Source organism: Sus scrofa, chromosome 1 (assembly GCF_000003025.6).
Source record: "Sus scrofa isolate TJ Tabasco breed Duroc chromosome 1, Sscrofa11.1, whole genome shotgun sequence".
Lineage (NCBI taxonomy): Eukaryota > Metazoa > Chordata > Mammalia > Artiodactyla > Suidae > Sus > Sus scrofa.
Window position 1 is genome coordinate 257,461,690 of NC_010443.5, and position 21,122 is coordinate 257,482,811.

General features: G+C 44.1%; 1 protein-coding gene across 6 annotated transcripts in view; it reads right to left on the reverse strand.

Moving 5' to 3' along the window:
• ASTN2 (astrotactin 2) overlaps positions 1 to 21,122 on the reverse strand; it is a 915,211-nt gene that overhangs the window by 636,224 nt on the left and 257,865 nt on the right. For 4 of the 6 annotated variants that reach the window (XM_021074502.1, XM_021074486.1, XM_021074507.1 and 1 more), the window contains exon 4: positions 6,566 to 6,718. The exons of 1 other annotated variant lie outside the window; for it this stretch is intronic. In XM_021074502.1, the coding sequence (XP_020930161.1) occupies positions 6,566 to 6,718 (153 nt within the window). The remainder of the gene's footprint in view (positions 1 to 6,565; positions 6,719 to 21,122) is intronic. One more of the 6 variants, XM_021074494.1, reaches the window with a different exon arrangement.

A 21,122-nucleotide genomic window follows, 5' to 3' on the forward strand; every position in this document is an offset into this window, starting at 1 on the left:
GATAATTATTGTCCCTACCTTCTGAGAGCTGGGGAGCTTTTAAATGAGATAATATGTGATGAGCACAGAACTTAGAACATATTAAATGCTCAATAAATACTATCCTCTTAACCCTTTGTGTTCCATGAGGCTCTCAACTATCTCCTTTTGTTCATCCATGTATCCATCCATCCACATAGTCTCCAATTCAGCCAATTGGTATTCTATGCCAGTTCTTTGGTAGGCATTTGGGCTAGAGAGAGACATACATCACTGTCCTTTCCATCATGGGAACTGTCAGAGTTGAGGAGGGAAACAGATGTGTTCTGTAATGAGGACTGTAACAGAAAGCAGCACGGGGGTTACTGGTGCCCAGACGAAGGAGCAGCTCCCTCAGCCTGGTTTAGGGCTGATTGTGGGCTGGGGGTGGGGTCTTCACAGGGACAATATTTTGAAACCAGAATTTGAAAAGGAAGTAACAATCTGCTGCCTGGAGAAGGGAGGGGGAGAAGGGGGGGAGCTTTTAGACAGAGCATGATCAGCACACAGACTTGGAAACCAAGGCATGGTAAGAAAAGGGAAAATGGCCAGTGTGCTCTAAGCTGCAGAATATGGTGGCCTGGGGCTTAGAGGAGCCTGCAGTAGGCTGCTGACCTGGCTAGGAAAGAGCTTTGGCAGGCTATGGCAACTTTTAATCCCATTAAAGAGTGTGTCCTTCATCCTACAGATCCTTGCCTCTAAAACTGGGTAAATGCATTCCTAAAGGGATATTGACAAATATAATGGCACTGACAGTATCACGGTCATGAAAATGATATTGACAAATATAAGAGTAATAACAAATGGTACAGCAGAAAAAAATAATGTACTGGGGAAATTAAAAAAATGGTAGTGACAGGAGTAGTAAATAATAAAATAATAGATCACACCTGTTCAATGTGTACCTTTGGCCTGGCTTTGTGCTCAGTGCTTTACTGGCATTATCTCATTGGTCCTTGGGAGGGAAACCCACTGAAGATGATATCTTACTATCGTAGTATAGCCAGTATGCGTGTGATTCTTCCTGGAAATCTATGTTACCTAAAAACTTCAGAAAACATTAAATAATTGAATGACAAATAATATAATCCAAACTAAAATAAATATGCACATATAAAATAGAATGCAAGATTTTTTTTTAAGACAGAACCTGGAATTTGGGGCTTATAATGGGTATCTGGTGAGCACAGCTGCAGACCCTCTGAGGGTGTACTGATTCTTCTCTGATTCTGGGAATATTTTATTGCAAAAGCCTCAGAAGCCCCCATTGCAAGGGACAGAATATCAGGAAAATGTTCAAGGCAGGAGAGTGACATGGTCTGAGTTAGTGTGTTTTCAAAAGATCACTCCACCAGCCAGGGTAGAAGATGGATTTGTGGATGAAGAGACATCACAGGGATCTGGATGAGGGGTGAGGAAACCTCAGCCAAGTCCAAGGCAGCAGCCTGGACAGGAGGGGATGGATCCATGAGCCCCTGGAGGCCAAAACGGCAGGCCCCTGATGACACCAATACAATTAGCTACTCTTTACGGAGGGTCCACCATGTGTCAGACACTGGACTAAGCATTTTGCAGGTATTATCTCCCAGTCCACAGGTAACTTCAGCATTACTCCCACTATTTCACACACAGATAAGAAAAGTGAAGCTAAAAACAGCTTCTTCATTTACTTAAGATCATTTGGTTAGCAGGGGTGGAATTAAATTTCAAATGCAATGTCTTGCTTTGAAAAACCACTACCTAGACAGCATGAACCACAGCAAGCCCTTCCTCACATCCATAGAAATTTTCCTCCACTTTATTTGAATGTCAGCACTTCCTCTTCGCTGCCTATGGATGCTGGGGAGTGACTACCCAGAATTCTCATAAAACCCTGTTGCAAACAAGAGGATAGCATTGGGACCTCTGCCACCTTCCTCTATCTTCCCGAGGATGATGCACTTGGGCATCTGCCAGGCCTCTCAGGTGGAAGCCCTAACTAAGGCATCACGTTGGAGCTGCTTTTAACCATGTGTTCAATTCCGTGATACCGGTTCTCTGCTGCCCATTCCATCTGCTGGGACCCTCTGAGCACCAGGGGCCAGGCATGGAGCCTAATGAAGCAGAGAGAGGCCAGGTGCTCCTGCTCTGGGCCAGAAGGCCCATGGCCGCTTAGAAAGATCAGGGTTTTCGACCATCGTATCCAGGATTTTTGATGGTCAATGCAAGCCAGCAGAGTACTTTCAAAACTGCGTTTCTATGGATGCTTCTGTTCTGCAAGATGTTAATACATGTTCCAAGGGGGAAAACAGAGTCTGTGGTCAAGATGGTTTTACAGATGATGAGCTAAACAAATCTGCCCAGCTTTCACTATTGCAGGACTTTCCAGAGGCACCCATAGACTAAGAGGCACTTAGGAATTTACAAGGGAAAGACGGAGTGTGCAGAATTTCAAAGACTTTGATTGGCCCTGGAGTTCTTTTGTCCAAGAAAATCTTGAGGACCTGTGGTGGAAAGCATGTGCGTTGGGAAGTTCAGGTCTGGCAGGTACTAGCCATACTCTCTTGCAAAAATCTTATCCAACAGTGGCAGCAAAACCATGAGCACAATGTTATTAAGCCATTTTGAAAATTGCTTTAACAGCATCCACTTGAGCAAGTTTAATGTGCTATCTATCAGTGAGTCTATCTCTAGGGGAAACAGCATTCCCTGGAGATCCGTACTGTACCAGGAAGCTTTGCTTTATCCTGGATCCCTTTTATACCATCAACTTGAAAGTTATAAAAATGGAGTCACTTTCCACTGATCCTTGAGGTTAATGCACTCATTTATTCAACAAATATTAAGCACTTCCTATGTATTGGTTCACAAATATGAAGCCTATCTTTCAGAGAAAAAGATAATAAATAAGCAAACAAATAAAAATGATGTTAGAGCCTAGTATTAGGGAAGGAGTGAAAAATGGTTATGTAACAGATACCAGCAGGTTGGGGATGGAAAGGTGGGAAAGGTTGGGTACCCAGCTGTGGATAGTCATGGACGATGGTGTCGAGGAGATGATATTTGAGTTAAGAGCTGAAGTGGGAAGGGGCCAGCCTGGAGAGCAGCTGAGGGGGGCCAAAAGAGAAATGGCAAGGAGAAGCACAGCCATTTCTCAGACTCTAAAATGGGGACCCATTTGCTGTGTTTTGAGGACATGATGGAAGTCACGTCTGGAGCACAAAAAAATGCCAAGTGAGTGAAGAAGACAGGAGAAAATCCAGATGGAACTGGGCCTACAAATTGTGGTAAGGAGTCTGGATTGTGTTCTGAAGATAGCAGGAAACCACTGAATGACTTTAAGCAGAAGGCTGGGAGTTCCCGTCGTGGTGCAGTGGTTAACGAATCCGACTAGGAACCATGAGGTTGTGGGTTCGGTCCCTGCCCTTGCTCAGTGGGTTAACGATCCGGCATTGCCGTGAGCTGTAGTGAAGGTAGCAGACGAGGCTCAGATCCCGTGTTGCTGTGCCTCTGGCATGGACCGGCAGCTACAGCTCTGATTGGACCCCTAGCCTGGGAACCTCCATATGCCATGGGAGCGGCCCAAGAAATAGCAAAAAAAAAGACAAAAAAAAGCAGAAGGCTGTCCTTACCTGGTTTATATTTCCAAAAAAGATCATTCCCGCTTGCTTTGGCGCCAGTCTGTAGAAGGGTATAGTCACAAGCAGGAGGTGAGAGGTGGTAGGGTTGTGATGGTGACAAAGGAAGGGAGGACAAATTCAAACTTCATCGTAGGAAAAAAAGTGAATTTCTTCCTGCACTAGTTCTCTTTGGCCTCGTCTAACTTGTAAATTAAAATAATTTGATATTCGACTGCAGTCTAAGTCAAAGTATAGATTTCATTAATAATCAAATTCTGAAATTCTACTCTGAGAGGGAGAAACAGATTCCAAGTGAAGGCCGAGTTTTATGCAAAGAAAAAAAAAAAAAAGCTCCACATGGCATTGTTTATAGTGGTGAAACAACTAGAAACAGCCCAAATGCCTAACAGTCGGGGCCTCATTAAGACAGTTATGGTGCATAAAAGAGATTGTTTTTGGAAGACTTCGATGGCATAAAAAATGTTTAGGATATGATACTAAAGAAAGGAATTCAGATTGGCAGGGACGAGAGAGGAGGTTATGGACTTGGAGTCACATGTATTTATGGGGCCACATTTACAGAGAGGACACAAGAAGGAGATCCTTGGTGCATATTGGAGGAATAAAGATGGATGGTTAAAGCTGAAAGGAATTGCAAATGACCCTGGATGTCCAACCCTTGACAAATGTAAGACAGCATTTATTCAGTTCCTAAGATACATCAGCTAAGCCCTCCAAGGTGACCAATATCCATCATTTCATCAGATCCTTACAGCAATCCTCTGATGGAGGGACTGGAATCCCCATTCTACAGAAGAGGAAACTGAGTCTCAGAGACATCAAATGATTCTTCCGAAGCTAAGCTAGTTGACAATGACAGGCCAGGGTTAGCACCCAGACACCGCTGACCTCCAAACAACTCTTCTTTATCATTACTCAGTGGTTCAACCTGCAGTCTACCACACAAGCTCCAAAAAGGAATTCCATTGTCAACTTCTGCCTCAACTGATGACCTCAGCTTAAGATCATGGTTTTTCACTGGACATTGGAATTCACAGGATTAAGACCTTGATACCGTCTCAGCAAATAACAAGTGTCTACTATGTGTGCAGACATTGATTTAGACCCAGAAATCCAAAGACAATTCAAATAATGAGACACTTCTTGCCTTCAAAGAACTCTCTGCCTACCTAAGGAGAGAGCCAGACAAAACCAAATGATATCACATAAAAACGAAATCACTGCTTCGCATATGAAGAAAGATGTGGGAGAGTTCACACATGGGGGAGAATTAAGGATGACCTGAGACTGTGACAATCAGTGACATCTTCATGAAAATGCACCACCCAAGTTAGCCTGGAAAGACACACAGGACTTTAATAGGATAGAACCTAATGGTTTAGCTAATAATAATAATAATAATAATAATAATAATAATAATAAAAGTATGGGACTCAGACTGTTTAGTTTTTCCTGGCTCAGATACTTACTAGGGTTGACCCTGTGGGCAACTCTCTGGGTCCTCATGACCTCATCTGTAAAATGGGTGTACCTGTTTCTTAGGGTGGCTGAGGACCAAATGAGATAAGATGCGTATAGCATTTAGCCTGCTGGAGTTAAGTGTCAGTAAATGACAATGACTATTCATAGTGGCTAGGCAGGGGTTTTCATGCGGAGAAAATGGCATGGGAAAGGACAAGGAAGTGAGAACACACAGATTTAGAAGAGTCAGCAGAGAGATCTCAGCTCTGTGGTGGCCTTGAATGCCAATTTCACTAAGATGAGCACTGCTGAAGATTCTGGGCCACCACTGAAGCTATGAAAGAAGGGGAGTGACATAATCAGACCAAGTTATAGCAACAAGGGAAGAGTCAAGAGGAAGAGTGAGCAGCTGGAGACTACCAAGTGGATGAAAGGACAAAGAGACAGAATTTGGAAATTGGGAAATGATGAGGGAGTTCGTCCCAGACACAAAGTCACAGAGAAGGTCAGAGAAAGAAGGAGATGATGATGATGATGATGTGGAGGAGAGGAGTGGGGGGAAGGAGAAGGAGGGAAAGATCTAACCTACTTTGGATTGCATACTGGCTGGGCACTGCACTGATAGGGTACGACAAGCTGGGGTGAGAGGAGTAACTTGGGGAAGAGGAAGGACCTGCCAAAGGTGACATGGTTAGGTAACAGCAAAACCAAAAAAAAAAGGAAAAAATTTTTTTTTCTTTTTATGGCCCTACCTGCAACATATGGAAGATCCCAGTCTAAGGGCGGAATATGGAGCTGTGGCTGCCAACCTATGCCAAAGCCACAACATCACTGGATCTGATCCGCATCTGTGACCTAGGCTGCAGCTTGTGGCACTGGATCCTTAACCCACTGAGCGAGGCCAGGGATCAAATCTGCATCCTCACAGAGACTACACTGGGTCATTAACCCACTGAGCCACAACGGGAACTCTGCAGAACCAAAATCTGAATGCAGTTTTTTTCTAATTTAAGTACTCTTACTTTGACCACTAGATTATTCAAGCTACAAAAGAGGGGGTCTAAACCCTGTCCAGTGATCCCAGTCTGAGGATGTCTTCCAGGAGAACACCCTGCCTTCCCTGCACTCTCCAAAACATCATCAGCTGCAACTTAAAGAGCAGCTGCCACGCTCAGCTCCCATGCTGGCTGCTTTCCAGAGCTGCTCATCTCCTCAACCACTCTAGAAGATGGGCAACTCATTTCTGTTCTCAGATGAGGCAGCTGAAGCTTGGAGAGGTTAGCTCTATACCCAAGGACACAGGTCGGCTATCCCCAAGGCCTCAGCTGAGATGACTTATCAGGAGGACAAAGGTCTGGGTTCTACAAGCACAGAGAAACAGGGCAAGAGTGCACAGCTCTTCCTGGCACCTTCCACCTGGGCAAGCCGGCTGATATCCTGGCCAGAAGAGGCTGGGGAGAACCTACCTCGGGACCTGCTTCTCCTCTTCCGCCTCCCTGCCGAGGCACTGCGAGGCGCTGGCTGCAGCTGACAGATCTCGATGGGTGTGTTGGCGCGGAAACTCTCCTTGAACTTCTGCATCAGGGACTCCACTGGCTCCTGTGTCGCCTCAGCTGCTGCTATGGGGTGGGTAACAGGGCTAAAGTTAGGGCTTGGCCCACCCTTAGCCCTTGAGTATCTGGAGCTCCCTCCCAGACCCACAGTTGATGTAGACGCCATGGGGGCCAGTTGAGATGCATCTGCTGGCTTACACATCTATTTATTCAACATCTACTATGTTCTCAAGGGCACTGCACCAAGCCCTTGAGATATGATGGTGAAAGTCATACACAATCCACAATTCAAGGAATCCATATCTTGGTAGGATGCATATCCAGGCATTTCCAACCCTGTGCAAAACTTTTGTGATAGAAGAGTACAGAGTATTGGAAGAGCACTGAGAAGGGTCATCTCATCCATCCTGGGAGTCAAGGCAGGCTTCCTGGAGGAGGAGGCAATACCTATACTGAGAGCTTAAGCATGAGTAAGAATTAGCAAAGAAGACAAGATCAGGGTGGAGCTGCTGCAGAGATTGGAGGTGAGTATCTTAGGTGGAAGGAGAGGCATGTGCGAAGATCTGAAGCCAGAAAGAGCATGGTGCTTGAGTAAGTGAAAGGAGTTCAATGCGGCTAAAAGGGAGCCTGTGAACAGCTGATGAGGCTGCACAGTTCAGGATGCTTTATAAGCCACCTGGAGGAGTTTAGATTTTATCCCAATGGTTGAAATGTTTTAAACAAGAAACTGTCATGTTCCAATTAAGTCCCGTGGATGATAATTGCTAGCTAGTGTGGAGAACACAAGTAGCGGTAGGAGAGAGGCCAGCAGAGAGGCTTTCACAGTAGCCAGCCAGCCAAAGGCATGATACCTGAACCAGGACAGTGGCAGAACAGGCATATAGCAGGACATGAGCCAAACAACATCCTAGCAGACTAAAGTTCAGTACTGTGATACATAGATCAATGGGTCCAATAGCCCCACTTTGCCAAGGGAAATTGAGGTCCTCCCCTTCCCTGCAAACATGGTACACAGCTTGCTCTGAGCTAGCAAGGGGCAGAGTCAAGCCTTCTAACTACTACTTCATTGTCCCATTTGTATCCATACCCTCCAAGGATCTGTTGCTAGCCACCTTCTCAGAAATTTCAAAACTGAGACTGGTAGAAAGTACCAGAAAATGGAGACATTAAGGTCAGAAGGGCAGAGAGAAAAAAAGGTGGAAGATAAAAGTAAAAAAAAAAAATCAAAATCAGAAAAGCTTGAGAAGGAAGGAAAGAGGCAACATAAAAGGCAAGGAGAGGAAACAAGAAAGAAGAAAAGAAGATTGGCTGAATGGCCTCAGTGCCTTTGTTCTGAGAAATGCCCAAAGAGAGTCCTGACTTTGAAATCTTCAAACTCAGCCCCTCCTCCATCTATGTCTTTAGAGGCAGGAAAGTTCTTCAGTCTGAGCTCCCTGCTGTACGATGCCAAGGAATGGGATGTGCCAAAGATTCCTGTTTCTTTGATGGGCTTGCACCCATCGGACTGTACAAGGAGGGTTTCTGAACATCCCAACATCAGTTTCCAGGAGCTCCTGTTTTCCCAGGAAAGTTTGTCAGCTTAGACACAGCTGTGTCTGCAGGATAGCTCATATCCAGAGGGCTGGTTTGAGTACTGGGCTCTGTGGGAAGCACCATCTTTGGGGACCCAGGCAGAATTCAGGTTTGCTTAAGAAAAGACAATTGGCAACATAAATGACCCTGCGGTAGCAGTATAACTTCCGTACCTGCCTCTCTTGCTCTTTCTTTCCACAGGTATCTCAATGAGATCTACTTAAAGCTGAGCCAAGAAGAAAATTCCAAACATGGGCCCCCTACTCCAAGTCTATGATATAGAACCCTCCAGCAAGAGGCTACACAGTCCAATTCTAAGAAGCATTTTCCTGCCCAATCCTGATGCTTTAAACCCAGAGAGAAGAGTGATTTGCACAAAATTGCAAGAGATGGGCTATACGGCAGTCAAAAGTCCAGAACAAAACACTGTCTGGGATCCTCCAAGGGACCCACACATGTCTGTCAACATTCATGCATTCATTCATCTCCCTACTCATTCAACAGTATTTTAGATGGATACACAGGGTATGTAAGACATGTCCCCAAAGATGGAGCTTCTCACAGAGCCCAGTAGTCAGCTTGGTCTGCCATGAAAAAAAGGCATAGACTACATAATGTCAACAGGTTGGGTTCTATATTAAAGATGCCTGCCTTCTCACCATGTGCCTACACATGCATTGTCATGGGGGGAACGAGGAGAGAGAGAAGGACAGAGGGAGAGATGGAGGGAGGGAGGGAAGGGGGAGAGAGGGAAAGTGAAAGACAGAGAGATCTACCTCTTCTCAGAAAGACACAAGTCTGATAGGATACCAACCTATATTCTCATTTAATTTTAATGACTTATCAAAAGCCTTGTCTCCAAATCTGGTCACATTGGGGGTAAGGGTTTCAATATGCAAATTTGGGGGTATATAGTTCAGTCCATCACAGGCTATATGTGGAGACAGAATCTTTAGGAGGTAATTAAAATAAAATGAGATCAACAAGTTGGGGCCTTAATCTTATAGCCTTGTGGTCTCAGAAGAACTGGAAGCTCTCTTTCTTTCTCCCATATAAGGACACCAAGAGAGGGTGGCCATCTTTAAGCCAATAAGAGAGCCCTCACTAGAACCTACCTATACTGATACCAAGATCTCAGACATCCAGCTTCCACAACTGTGAGAAAATAAATGTCCATTACTTAAGCCCCCCAGTCTACGGTATTTTGCTATGGGAGCTCACATAGCCTAAGTCACAGTCACTGTGAAGGTTAAGGCTTCGATGCATACATCTGGGGAGACACAAACTTTCCAATCATAACAGGGGACAATGGTGAAAAAACAACAAACACCCCGCCATGATGCTCACCATGTGGAGAGGCAGACTGAGATTAATGAAATGAGTGACAGATAAATGTAAAATTTACAAGTGATATAGACCATAGAGGAGAAGTGAAAGATGATGTTAGAGGCTTTATTAGTGGAATATGACCTTCTCCAGGAAAACCATGGAAACTGGCTTCAAGGAAGTGGGCAGTGTGGTAAGACCTGGAAAGAATAGGAGTTAATCAGTGAAAAGGAAGCTGTGGGGAAGGAGGGGAGGGGAAGAAAGCAAAAGAGTCTAATAAAAGAGTCCAAGCAAAGACCTATGGGGGAGAAGGAATATGGAGGGGGCTGCAATGAGCACCGGGGCTGAAATGCTGGTGGTGTGAGATAATGCTAGAGAGGCAGGAAACCCTAATACTATCACCAAACGTCACCTTTGCCTTCCCCCTGACCTTGACCCTAACTCTTCTGGGCCTCATTTAGGATAGAATATACTGAAGGCCTGAGATAGGAAAGTGCTACATAGAGGGAACATTGCCCTGGAGGTAGAGAGAAAAATTCACTGGAGAAGGATGGACATAGAAGGGAGAAGACCAACTAGGAAGATGGTGGTGGAGGAGAGAAGTCCATGCATGAGACGATATGGTAGTAGAGAAAGAGAGAGAGAGAAGGAGATGGATCAGGAGAGATAGTAGACACAGAAATGGTAGAGAAGTAGAGAGAGAGCAGTGGACAAACTTGAGCATTATTTTGTAGGTACAACTCCCCCAGAAAGGGGTGATTTATGGGAAGGGGGAGTAATGGGAGGAGGGAACAGAGGATGACTCCTCATCTGCTGGCATCCACAGGGGCAGAAGGATGGTACCTCTCAACGAAAGGGGGGACACTGGAAGAGGGCTGGGTGTGAGTTTAGTTTTAGTTAAGCACCCTTGGTTCCTCCCAGACACCTACGTGGAGTGATGTTGAGTAGAAAGTTACATGGGTCTTGGGCTCACAAGAGAGAATTGGACCCTGTGATCCTATAGAGATTCTATGTGTGGTTTCTTTGGAAAAGGTAGAGGAGGAAGGGTGTGTAGTGGTTAGGAACATAAACTTCTGACATGGTGCAGCCTATGGAGCATGAATTCATTCCCAATCTGCACTGTTTGACTTCTCTTTACACCCCCAGGTCCACCCTCAATGCACAAGGTCATTCTGTCCCACTCTATGTCCTTCATGCAAACCCTCCATGGGCTACCTAGCAGATCCGTGTTTTCTGCTACTAGTTGAGTTTGCTCAGTGGGATGCTTTGGTAGGATATGGGAGGAGGGAATTTGCAGGTATGTTGCTCCTTTCCTGTTTCTGCATCATATTTCTTTTTTTTTAATTTCAGTTACTGTATTTTGCATCTCTGCTTGCTTAAGTTTTAAATCTTGTATTTCGTTGTTCATTATTTGCAGTAAATTATCAATCTTTGCATCCAGGCTCTTTACAAAGTCCTGCATCATCTTCGCCATCATCAGTCTAATGTCTTTTTCCTGGAGGTTGATAATCTCTAGATCACGTAGCTGTTTTGGGGGTTTTTTTTTTGTTTTTTTGTTTTGTTTTGTTTTTTGTCTTTTTGCCTTTTCTAGGGCCACTCTCACAGCACATGGAGGCTCCCAGGCCAGGAGTCCTAGGGGTCCAATTGAAGCTGTAGCCACCGGCCTACGCCAGAGCCACAGCAACGCGGGATCTGAGCCGCGTCTGCAACCTACACCACAGCTCACGGCAATGCCGGATCCCCAACCCATTGAGCAAGGCCAGGGATCAAACCCGCAACCTCATGGCTCCTAGTCAGATTCGTTAACCACTGCACCACGATGGGAACTCCTGAATCATATTTCTGACAGAGATTGGGACCCTTGACAGTTTCAGCTTCTGCCAGGGCCATTTTTCCACAAATCTAGGTCTTCCAGACTGCAGTAAAACCATGTCCTTTCTCTGTCCCTCCAGTTCTAGGAGTTAGTAGTGCCTTCCTATTTTTCCTAGTTCCTCAATTTCCCCTCCCCATTGACTCTCTCCACTCTGTCTACACATCTGTAAATAGTTGCTTCATTGAATTTCTCCTAAAAATCCCACTGGAGCATGCCTTCTTGCCCAGATGGAACCTTGACTGGTTCATCACCCTTTTCATTGTGGTTCTGACATTTGGCAATTCCTAAAAGTCAGGCTCTTCCCATCCTGTTATTTCTGCTTTACTTTCTCCTAAGCTGATGCAGATTTGATGGGCTAGGAGGAGAGAAAGACACACAGAGTGGGAAGGTTTGCTCCCCTGGGCTGCAAGGGTTTCTGATCCTGACTGTAGCAAATCCCATCCATCTGTTTGGCTGCTCTAGCCTTGGTGATGGTGCCAAGAGCCCAGACAGACTTAGAGGGGGAAATGCTTATGCAAACCCCTCCAGGGCCTATTTCATCCCCTGTACCACTGTCTCCCGCCCTCATCCCTCTCAATCCCATTTGGTAGCTCTATCAATATCAATATATCAAGTTGTCCAAACAAGCCACATTACCTCCTAGTACCCATGGAGTTCTCCCTTCCCAGAGCAGCAAAATGCTCACCCGTCGCCTGGATGAATGCAACAGATGGTGCTTGATCTGAGCATCGCGGCAGGCCCAGGAAAGGGAGGGAGAAGAGGAGGAAGCAGCCTCTTTCTAATTGACATATGAGAGATTGTCAAGCTTAATGGGAATGAACTTCTTGGGCCCAAGGAGAGAAGCCCTGGCCCCCAAGCTAAGATCAAGAGAAAAAAGAGGAGAAGGGAAAAGAAGGAGGGAGAGAAGACAAGAATGGAGAGGAAAACTGTGCTCAGTAACCAAGGGCAGGGGGTGAAAAAGGAAGCAAACAGGAATGGAAAGGAGAGGAGAAATTAGTGAAGAGAAAACAGAAAGCGAAGGATGGGAAGGACAGGAAAGGAGATGGAGTTGGCAAGAGAAGGGAAAGGGGAAGGCCGACCTACCGTGTCTTTATAAAGGTTTGGTCTTCAGAAACTAGGCAAGCTTCAGCCTGATACTCAACCCTACAGAACAGGCACTGTATGCCCTGTCTACACTGGGGCTCAATGATTCCGCATTCAAATGCCCACCCACTGTTCCCTCCCCAACAAAGCCTGGGATGTTCTACTCCTGAAGCTTGTGTGGGCTTGGGTTCAAGTTCTTGCATCACCTTCATCATCACCTTCTTTAATTTTCCTGGACTCTTCCAGCTTATAGAAGAAGAAAATTCACAATTCTTGAAAAACTGCCAAGCAAAGAGGTTGGTATTTCTTTAGGTTTTCTCATTTATTCCTCCTGACAGCTTTGAAAGGTAAGTATCATTTGATGTTTAGAAATGAGGAAACTGAGGATCAGAGAAGCTGAGTAATCTCTGAGAGTCACACAGCTTAAAAAGAGCAGAGCTGGGATGTAGATCCGGGTTGCAATGACTTGGATGACCACGGTCCATTCACCGCATCATCCTGCACATACTCTTCCTGGCCTGCCCAGTGGATGGACGTGGGTATCTCAGTCTTGGCATTTGGATGTGACTTCTCTGAGTCTAGAAGGTGACTCTGACAGCTCAGTCCCTCTCAAATCATCTGCATAAAGAGCTCCTGGCAATCTGTGCAGCCAGGAGTCAAGGGGCTGGACTTGACTGGAAACAGCCCTGCTACACCAAGAAAACTTGTTCAGTGTCAGTGGTCAAGGCTGTCTCACCTGGAGGTCCTAGGCTCAGCTCATGCCCCATGTTGTCAGTTCTGTCTCACTACAGAACCATGTTCCCATAACCAAGCCATAGGTGGGCATCGCTTGGCCATACTTCCTGGGACAATGTGTGAGAAAGCCCACCTGTGTTCCCATGTCAGTTCTGCCATCTTGTGACCTGAAATCAGTCCCTCTTCTTCTACAACCCTCAGTGTCTTCAGATGTCCACAGGATAGTCAGGAGGATTAATGGCAATTATACACATAAATTGTCAGACAGAGCTTCTACAACATAGTAAGTGCTCAGGAAAGAGCAGCTACTACCCAACTTCTTCTAACTCTTCAGCTTCATGAGTACTTAAGCCATTCATCCTTCTGTCCATCCATTCATTCATTCACCCACTGTGAAAGGCACCTGCATTATTAAAATATCTGCGCTGAAAATTCTTTTACAGAGTATGTATTCCTCCTTCACTCAGATATGAAAACAGAGATGCCAAGAGGCAAAGTCATGATGAAAATCAGCAGAAGATCAAGGTCCAGCACTCAAGTCTCCTATTTCCACTATTTTCTCAGTTTCCCCAAATTCCGGGACAATTGTAACCTCAGATTTCATGATGATTAATTCCACGTGTCAACTTCGCAAAGTTGTGGTACCCAGATATTTAGTCAAACATTATTTAAATGTTTCTATGAAGGTATTTTTTTAGATGAGATTAATATTTAAATTAGTAGATTTTGAGTAAGATAACCCTTCATATTGTTGGGGATGTGTGTAGTTTAATCCAATTAATTGAAGGTCTTAACAGAAAAATGACTGAGGTCCCCCAAGAAAAAAGGAACTCTGCTAGCAGACAACCCTCAGACTTGAGCTGCAGCAGCTCTTTCCTGAATTTCTAGCCTCCAAGATCACCCTAAAAATTCTGGACTTGTCAGTCTCCACAGTCACATGAGATGATTCCTTAAATCTCGATAGATAGATGGATAGATAGATAGACAGACAGATAGATAGATAGATAATATAACCAATAGGTGATGTATCTATACATCTATCTATCTATCTATCTATCTATCTATCTATCTATCTATCTATATCCATCTACTCCATCTCCTAGTGGTTCTGTTTCTCTGGAGAACCCTAATACACACCTCAATTTCATCCCCAGGCTTTGGGCTGGGCACGCTCAAATGCCAGGATTAGGGGGTGTAGGTACTAAGAGGAAACATCCTAGTCCTAATGAACACCTGAGCTGGGAAGACCTGGAATAAACTGAAAGAACCATTAAGTTTGGATGTTGTGAGGATCCAGTCTCTGAACCCAACATTCCATCTCACATAGGTATCACCTCTTCATAAAAGAAAAGAGTAACAAAGAAAGCAGCCAGTGTTCCTTAGCCAGAGGAGAATGTTCCATTACTAGAATAAATCTGAAACACATGTACGCTTTTTTTAAATGGTCAGCTCTTTCCAATTCTCAGGATAAAAATTGATGGATAGAATTTTCACACTTTTTAGCTTTTTTTCTTCCACATATTTTCTTGAACCTTTGGTGCCTGGTATAGCTTATCTTCAAACAAGCACCAGCAGATAAGACAAATGAACAAACAGCAACAAATATAAATGGGAAAACTTGGAACTCGCCTTTTCTTATATACACGATCTTGAGTTTGTCAGTTAATATTGCAAACGTGTAAGGTGGTCGTAATTTCTGCTGGAGAACTGAACTGAGTTTGAATGATAGGATCAAATGTAGTGATATTTTTCTCTGCTCTGTTAAAAACACAATACCTTCCAGGTTCTGTGGAGCTGGTTCCACAGTCCTTAGCCAGGACACAGATGGTCTCGAAGATTCCTTCCAGCTCCATGGCCTTGCAGTTATAAATATAAATGAAATATGCTTTCAACAAGATGAATGCAATAACCAGAGGCACTGCACACTTCAGTCTGCAAAGCACTCTCACCTCTCTCGGTGAATTCTTTCTATACCACCACTATTTTATAAAGCCCATGGAGGCAAAGGAGATTTCCAAAGGGTGGGCTGGAGTTGATACCACAAATTGACAAGTCCTATTCAAGGGGGAAAGGGTCAAGGAACTAGACAGAGTGGGTCAAAGACTTCTTGATCACTTTATTACTGCTTTGGTGGCAAGGCATGGCTATAGAAAGGCTTTGAGATCAGCCACGGTTTGGAACGTTAGCTATGCAAAACTTGGGCAAATCACTTAACCACTCAGAGCCTGTGCTTCCCCAAGGGTCAATGTGTGGCTTGCAATTCCAAATTCATAATGCTCTTTTGGGATTAAACGAGATGTTAAAATGCTTATCACAGTGCCTGATACAGAGTAGGCATTTGAAAGATAAGAGATAATACTGTTATTGCCATAAAGATCTTAAACCATCAGCCACAGCTAAGCCAGATCTACTCAACCTCGAGTAGCATGTGCAAGCCCAGAATCTGATGGAACGCACAGTCACTAATCAGTTTCTTCTTCTAGATTCATCCTTCTCACACTGCACAGGAAAGCTATATATGTGGCTCAGTACTCCTTTTGAGGCTAGAGGGTCAGCTATATTCTACAACCGGAATTCCTCACCAACACCAGTCATGATGACATCAGAGGTGGGCCCTGAACATAATGATAAACTGAACAGTGTATCCTCTTTAAACACAGTGCTGTATAATGGAAGAAACAAAGTTAAGAAAAATATAGTGTGGTTTTAAGCGTCCAGAGACTGCTCAAAATGTGCCTCTAATTCTTTTTGCAAGTGGAAAAGCTATAGAAAATTCCCAGAGGGGAGGTATACTTGTCTGACCCTTCAAAAATGCAGAACCAGGTAAAGAGGATGACATAAAGAGTAGCATCAGCACAAAAAAGGGGGCAAGAATTGTGGAGAAAATCCCACACAGTTTGGTTTTTCAAGAGCTTGCAATGAGAGATGATTTTATTCCCAAGAAAATCCATCTTTGAGCTGGGAAGACAGAGGTACTTTCTACCAACCCCTACCTCCTTTCCAAGGCTATGGTTAAAAGGTCCAACTCTTTCAAGAGCCCTGCTATCTAGCCTCGCCACCCTCTTCTCAGATACCCTGGGCGTAGCAAGTGCATGCATTTTAGGAATCCAACAGATCTAGGTGTAACCTCCATTCTTTCACTTATTCATTATGGGACTTAACTTCTCTAAGCCCAGTCTTCCTCCATAAAAGCTTGAGTATAAATCTCCCTCAAGAATTGTGGAGTTTTTTTAGTTTACTGGTTTTGGTTAAGGTGCCATGCAATAATATATGCAAAGTGCTTAGCACAATATGCAAAATGGATTAAAGCACTCAACAAAGTATAGCCTTTATTATCATTCATGTCAGTCAGCTTAAGTGAGATAAGCTTGCAGAGAGCGTTGCACTGAGTCAAAGACTTAATACATACTAGGTTTCGCCACTTCTCTTTTGGGTAACACATTGCCTTTGACTAAGGACTGTGGACTCCAATTCCCTGTTGTGCTCTCATGTATAAATATGACCATCATCCTTGACCCCTAGAGTGTGCACTCTATGTCAGCCAGCTCCTATCACGGTTACACCTTGGATCTGGCCAAACCTGGGACCCGGGTATGGCTATTACATTAAGCCTGGAGACCAAGCCTCTGCTCATGGTCCTCTGTCTATTCTTATATCTTACTCTTTCATTCTCATCAAGTTTGTGCTTTGACCTCTAAGAGATCACCAGGTACTGAATATAAGGCATACTGCTGCAAACATGTGGGATTGTCTGTCTGTCTGTCTCTCTTTCTCTGTCTACCTCTCTCTCTATATCTACCTATCTATCTATCTGCCTGTCTGTCTATCTATAGCTCTTCCAAGAGACCTATTTCTGATGAAGATCTAGATCCATCATTTTGAGCCAGAGGACACTGTGTTTCTGGAAGCTGGTGGCAGGGAGGGGAGAATTCCACTCTCCTACTTCCCAGAAATATCACCTTTTCCTGATTTCACTTCTTCCCCAAGAGACTCAGCTTGGCTGTATCTGGTTGATCTGTTACCGAGGTTCGCCTAAAGGTAACATTCCAGTTTTCCAAGAACTTCTCAATAGGTCTATAATAATAAGAACAATGATATTTACCATTCAGGGAGTGTTTATAATGTAGCAGGTGCTATTTTAAAGTAAACAAGTCATGGTTGAATGTAATTCTCGTAAGGACTATGGTACATGGAACTCTTAGTCTCTTCACCATACCTGCACCTACCACTTGCTATAGCTTCATTGTCAGTGGTGTATGTTTCATTTTTCTTTGATTTGCACTTGATTGTGTGGCTTGTTTTGTCCAATGGTAAGTGGGTAGAAGTCAGCAAGTGCCAGTTACGAACATAGGCTTCAAAAGGCATCACATATGTCTGCTTACACATGTATACCTGGCACCACCATGAGGAGGACCTGTCCCAGGTAGCTACTGGTCCAAGGAGGATAATGGACATAGGTTAGACTCACAGCTCTTCAGCATGGGGCAGAGTCACTCTACTCCTACAGTCAAGGTCACTACAAGTAAGTCACTTTGTAGATGATATGCCATCCATCAGAGATGAGCACAACACTCCTTCTAATCCTCAGACACATGGCAAATCACTGTTTGTTATTTTGTAGTTATGTGATATGTAGCATTGTCGTGGCAGTGATTGACTGATAAACAATTTATCAAGACATGTATCATTATTTCCATCTTACTGATGAGTAAGGGAGGCACAACAAGATTAATTAATTTTTCAAGGGTCATCTAGCCCATAAATAGCAGAGCTAGACAAATAGCTTCAAATACGACAGCAAGGCTTGTTTTGGAGTGGGACCAATAAACATTGTTTAATGAATTACCTTCCACACTGGAGTGGATAAACGGAACCCCTCTCTGCCAGCTTCCCTTTAGACTATATTAATGGTAATTATGAGAATAACCTTAGAAATAGCAAACACCTGAAACTGAGGTGTCTCTCTTGAGTGGCATTAATACTGCTAACACATCCATTCAGTGCTTTCAGGGTTGAGCAACACTTGCTGAATGAATGAAAAAAGAAGTTTCATGTTTTCTAGGACTGGGCACTAGATGAGGGATATGAAAAATACACATGGTGACATAGGTGTATTAGTGACCCATCCTCTGGGATGGAGCAGAATATGGAAACTGTGTACTTCTCACCCCTTCAACTGGCAGATTTTCCACTCATGTACCTTTAAACTCAGGGCAACTCTTCCCAGTGCAAAAAGGTGATTACAAATTTAAACACAAGTAAGTCAACTATAGCAAATGGCAGGGATTTTGGAGTGAAACGAATGCAGTTGCATTATAAATATGTCCTATTTCTCAATATTAAATGCTTAAAAATAGACTGGCTAAATATATAGACAATAATGGATTGAGGCCGAGTTGGCGTTACTATAAGGCTCAGGATTTTCCATTTAATGACTTATAATGTCAATTTCCCATTTCTACATGACAGTTAGAGTAGGCTTGCTTTATTATGTGTGATTACATACCTCTACCACACAAAAACGCAAGCAGGAAGCTAGAGAGCAGACCTGGGGGGAGGGGGACAGCAGGGAATCCTCAATGGAAAACTCAGCCGTTCCAGGGAAGAAGACCAGCTCTTCAGTTCCAGCTCAGCTGCTGTGTGAATTTGAACACCTCAGCAAGCCTCTCTGAGCCCCAGGAAATAAAATTGTGAGGTGCATGTAAAAGCAGTTGAGAAGCTCAATCACTATAAAGTTGGTAATACAGGGAGTTCCCATTTTGGTTCAGTAGTAATGAACCCGACTAGTATCCATGAGGCCACAGGTTTGATCCCTGGCCTTGCTCAGTGGGTTAAGGATCCTGTATTGCTGTGAGGTGTGGTGTAGGTTGCAGAGGAGGCTTAGATCCTGTGGCAATGGTGTAGGCTGGCAGCTACAGCTCCAATTTGACCCTTAGCTTAGGAACTTCCATATGCTGTAAGCGTGGCCCTAAGAGAAAGTAAAACAGAAGAAAAAGAAAATTTGGCCATTCATTATTGTTAGCAAAGACTAGGGTTCTTTGAGTTCCCGTCATGGCCCAGTGGTTAACGAACCTGACCAGTATCCATGAGGACACGGGTTCAATCCCTGGCCTCACTCAGTGGGTTAAGGATCCGGCGTTGCAGTGAGCTGTGGTATAGGTCACAGACATGGCTTGGATCCAACGCTGCTGTGGCTGTGGCATAGACCAGCAGATGTAGCTCCAATTCGACCCCTAGCCCGGGAACCTCCATCTGCCATGGGTTTGGCCCTCAAAAGACAAAAATAAATAAATAAATAAATAAATAAAAACAGAAACACCAGGGTTCTAAATTTTCCTGTTCATATCTTTAACCAAATAGACAGGGTATATACAAAGAGGTACAAAACTACATGGCAAAAACATGATGCAAAACAATTTTATTATTACCCTAGTTTCCAATCTTGGATCCACCTCAGCATCTGCTCTCCCTTGAGCACAATGGTGGTGATGCTTCTTTGAGCCTCAGTTACTTTGTTCTTCATTTCCTAAGTGGAGATGGAGGCACCTTTCAAATACAGGGTACCATTTAAATGGAGGTTTAAATAACCACACTAGTTAAAGCATTAACTCATATTTGTTGACTCTATGCCAGACAGCACTAACTCCTATGCCACTCAGCATAAGCCTGGGAAGTGGGTGACACTAGCATCTCTGTATGGAAGCAGAGCCTGGCCTGGAGCTCAAGCTGGTCTGACTCCGATGATCTTAACCACTAATGAGATGATGCAGATAGGAGGAGGAATAAAAGATGGATATGGAATGAGCAGAGAAGGGATCAGCCTGTGGAATGGGGACTGCCCCAAGCATGTGGGGGCTGCGTGGGCTCACATATGCATCTTAGGAATTATTTTTATTCCATATATAGATAATCCTGAATTATCTTCTCCTTTCCTTATTTAGTCCTGGTTAAACTGGCTCAGCTAAGTATTATGGATACCTCCTTTTCTCTCTCTCTTTTTCCCTGGGAGCAGCCAAAAAAAAAAAAAAAAAAAAAAAAAAACAAACCTGAGCTAAGGCAGGAGAGAAGACTGGAAATCATGTCTGTAGTGGAGCAGAACAAATTCCTCCTCTGATGTTTTTGGTAAAATAATAGAGATCCATCCAAGGGAGCCATTTGTACAGGGAGCCTGCGTGCACGGCCGGATGGGTCTTGAGGAATACTCTCATTCTGCTAGATGTGCACAATGAAGTAGAGAAATGCGATAAAAGAAGGAGACATAGAGAGAGAGAGGCAGAGAGTCTCGAATAGAACCTCCAAACTCAGCTTATCCAGCAGCCACACTGGAGATTCTGAGGCCCTGGAGGGGGCTCACACCCCAGCCACTGTTCTGATAAGGACTATTCCAGAATTACAAACAACTCGTGCTATTTCTCCTCTGAGTCTGCCTCTCCTTCCTCACTCTTTTTCTCTTATCAGTTACCTCCCTATTTATTTATCTATGTATTCATTTTACATCCCAAATTAAATCTCTAAAATTTGTACCCTGCATGCCTGGATTAGACATGAATGTCCAAGAAGGCTTTTTTGGACCCTCTGCCAAGAGCCTGAATTTCATAAACATGCATTCAGCTGGGTGTTACTCCTCCCTCTTCTGTCACTTCCATTCAATAATTTGGGCATCAGAGATCTTAATGTGAGTTGGCAGTAAGGTGACCACTGAGAAAATGACATATATTCTTAGGCTACAGTAATAGAAGCATAAAGTTCTGGAAGGGAGAATGGACAGCTCTACTGTGCATTGCTCAGACCATACCTAGAGCCTAGAGAAATGCGTTGGGACGGGAATATCACATTGAGACAATTACTAGCAAAGTAGAGCACATTCAGATGTGAGAAGCT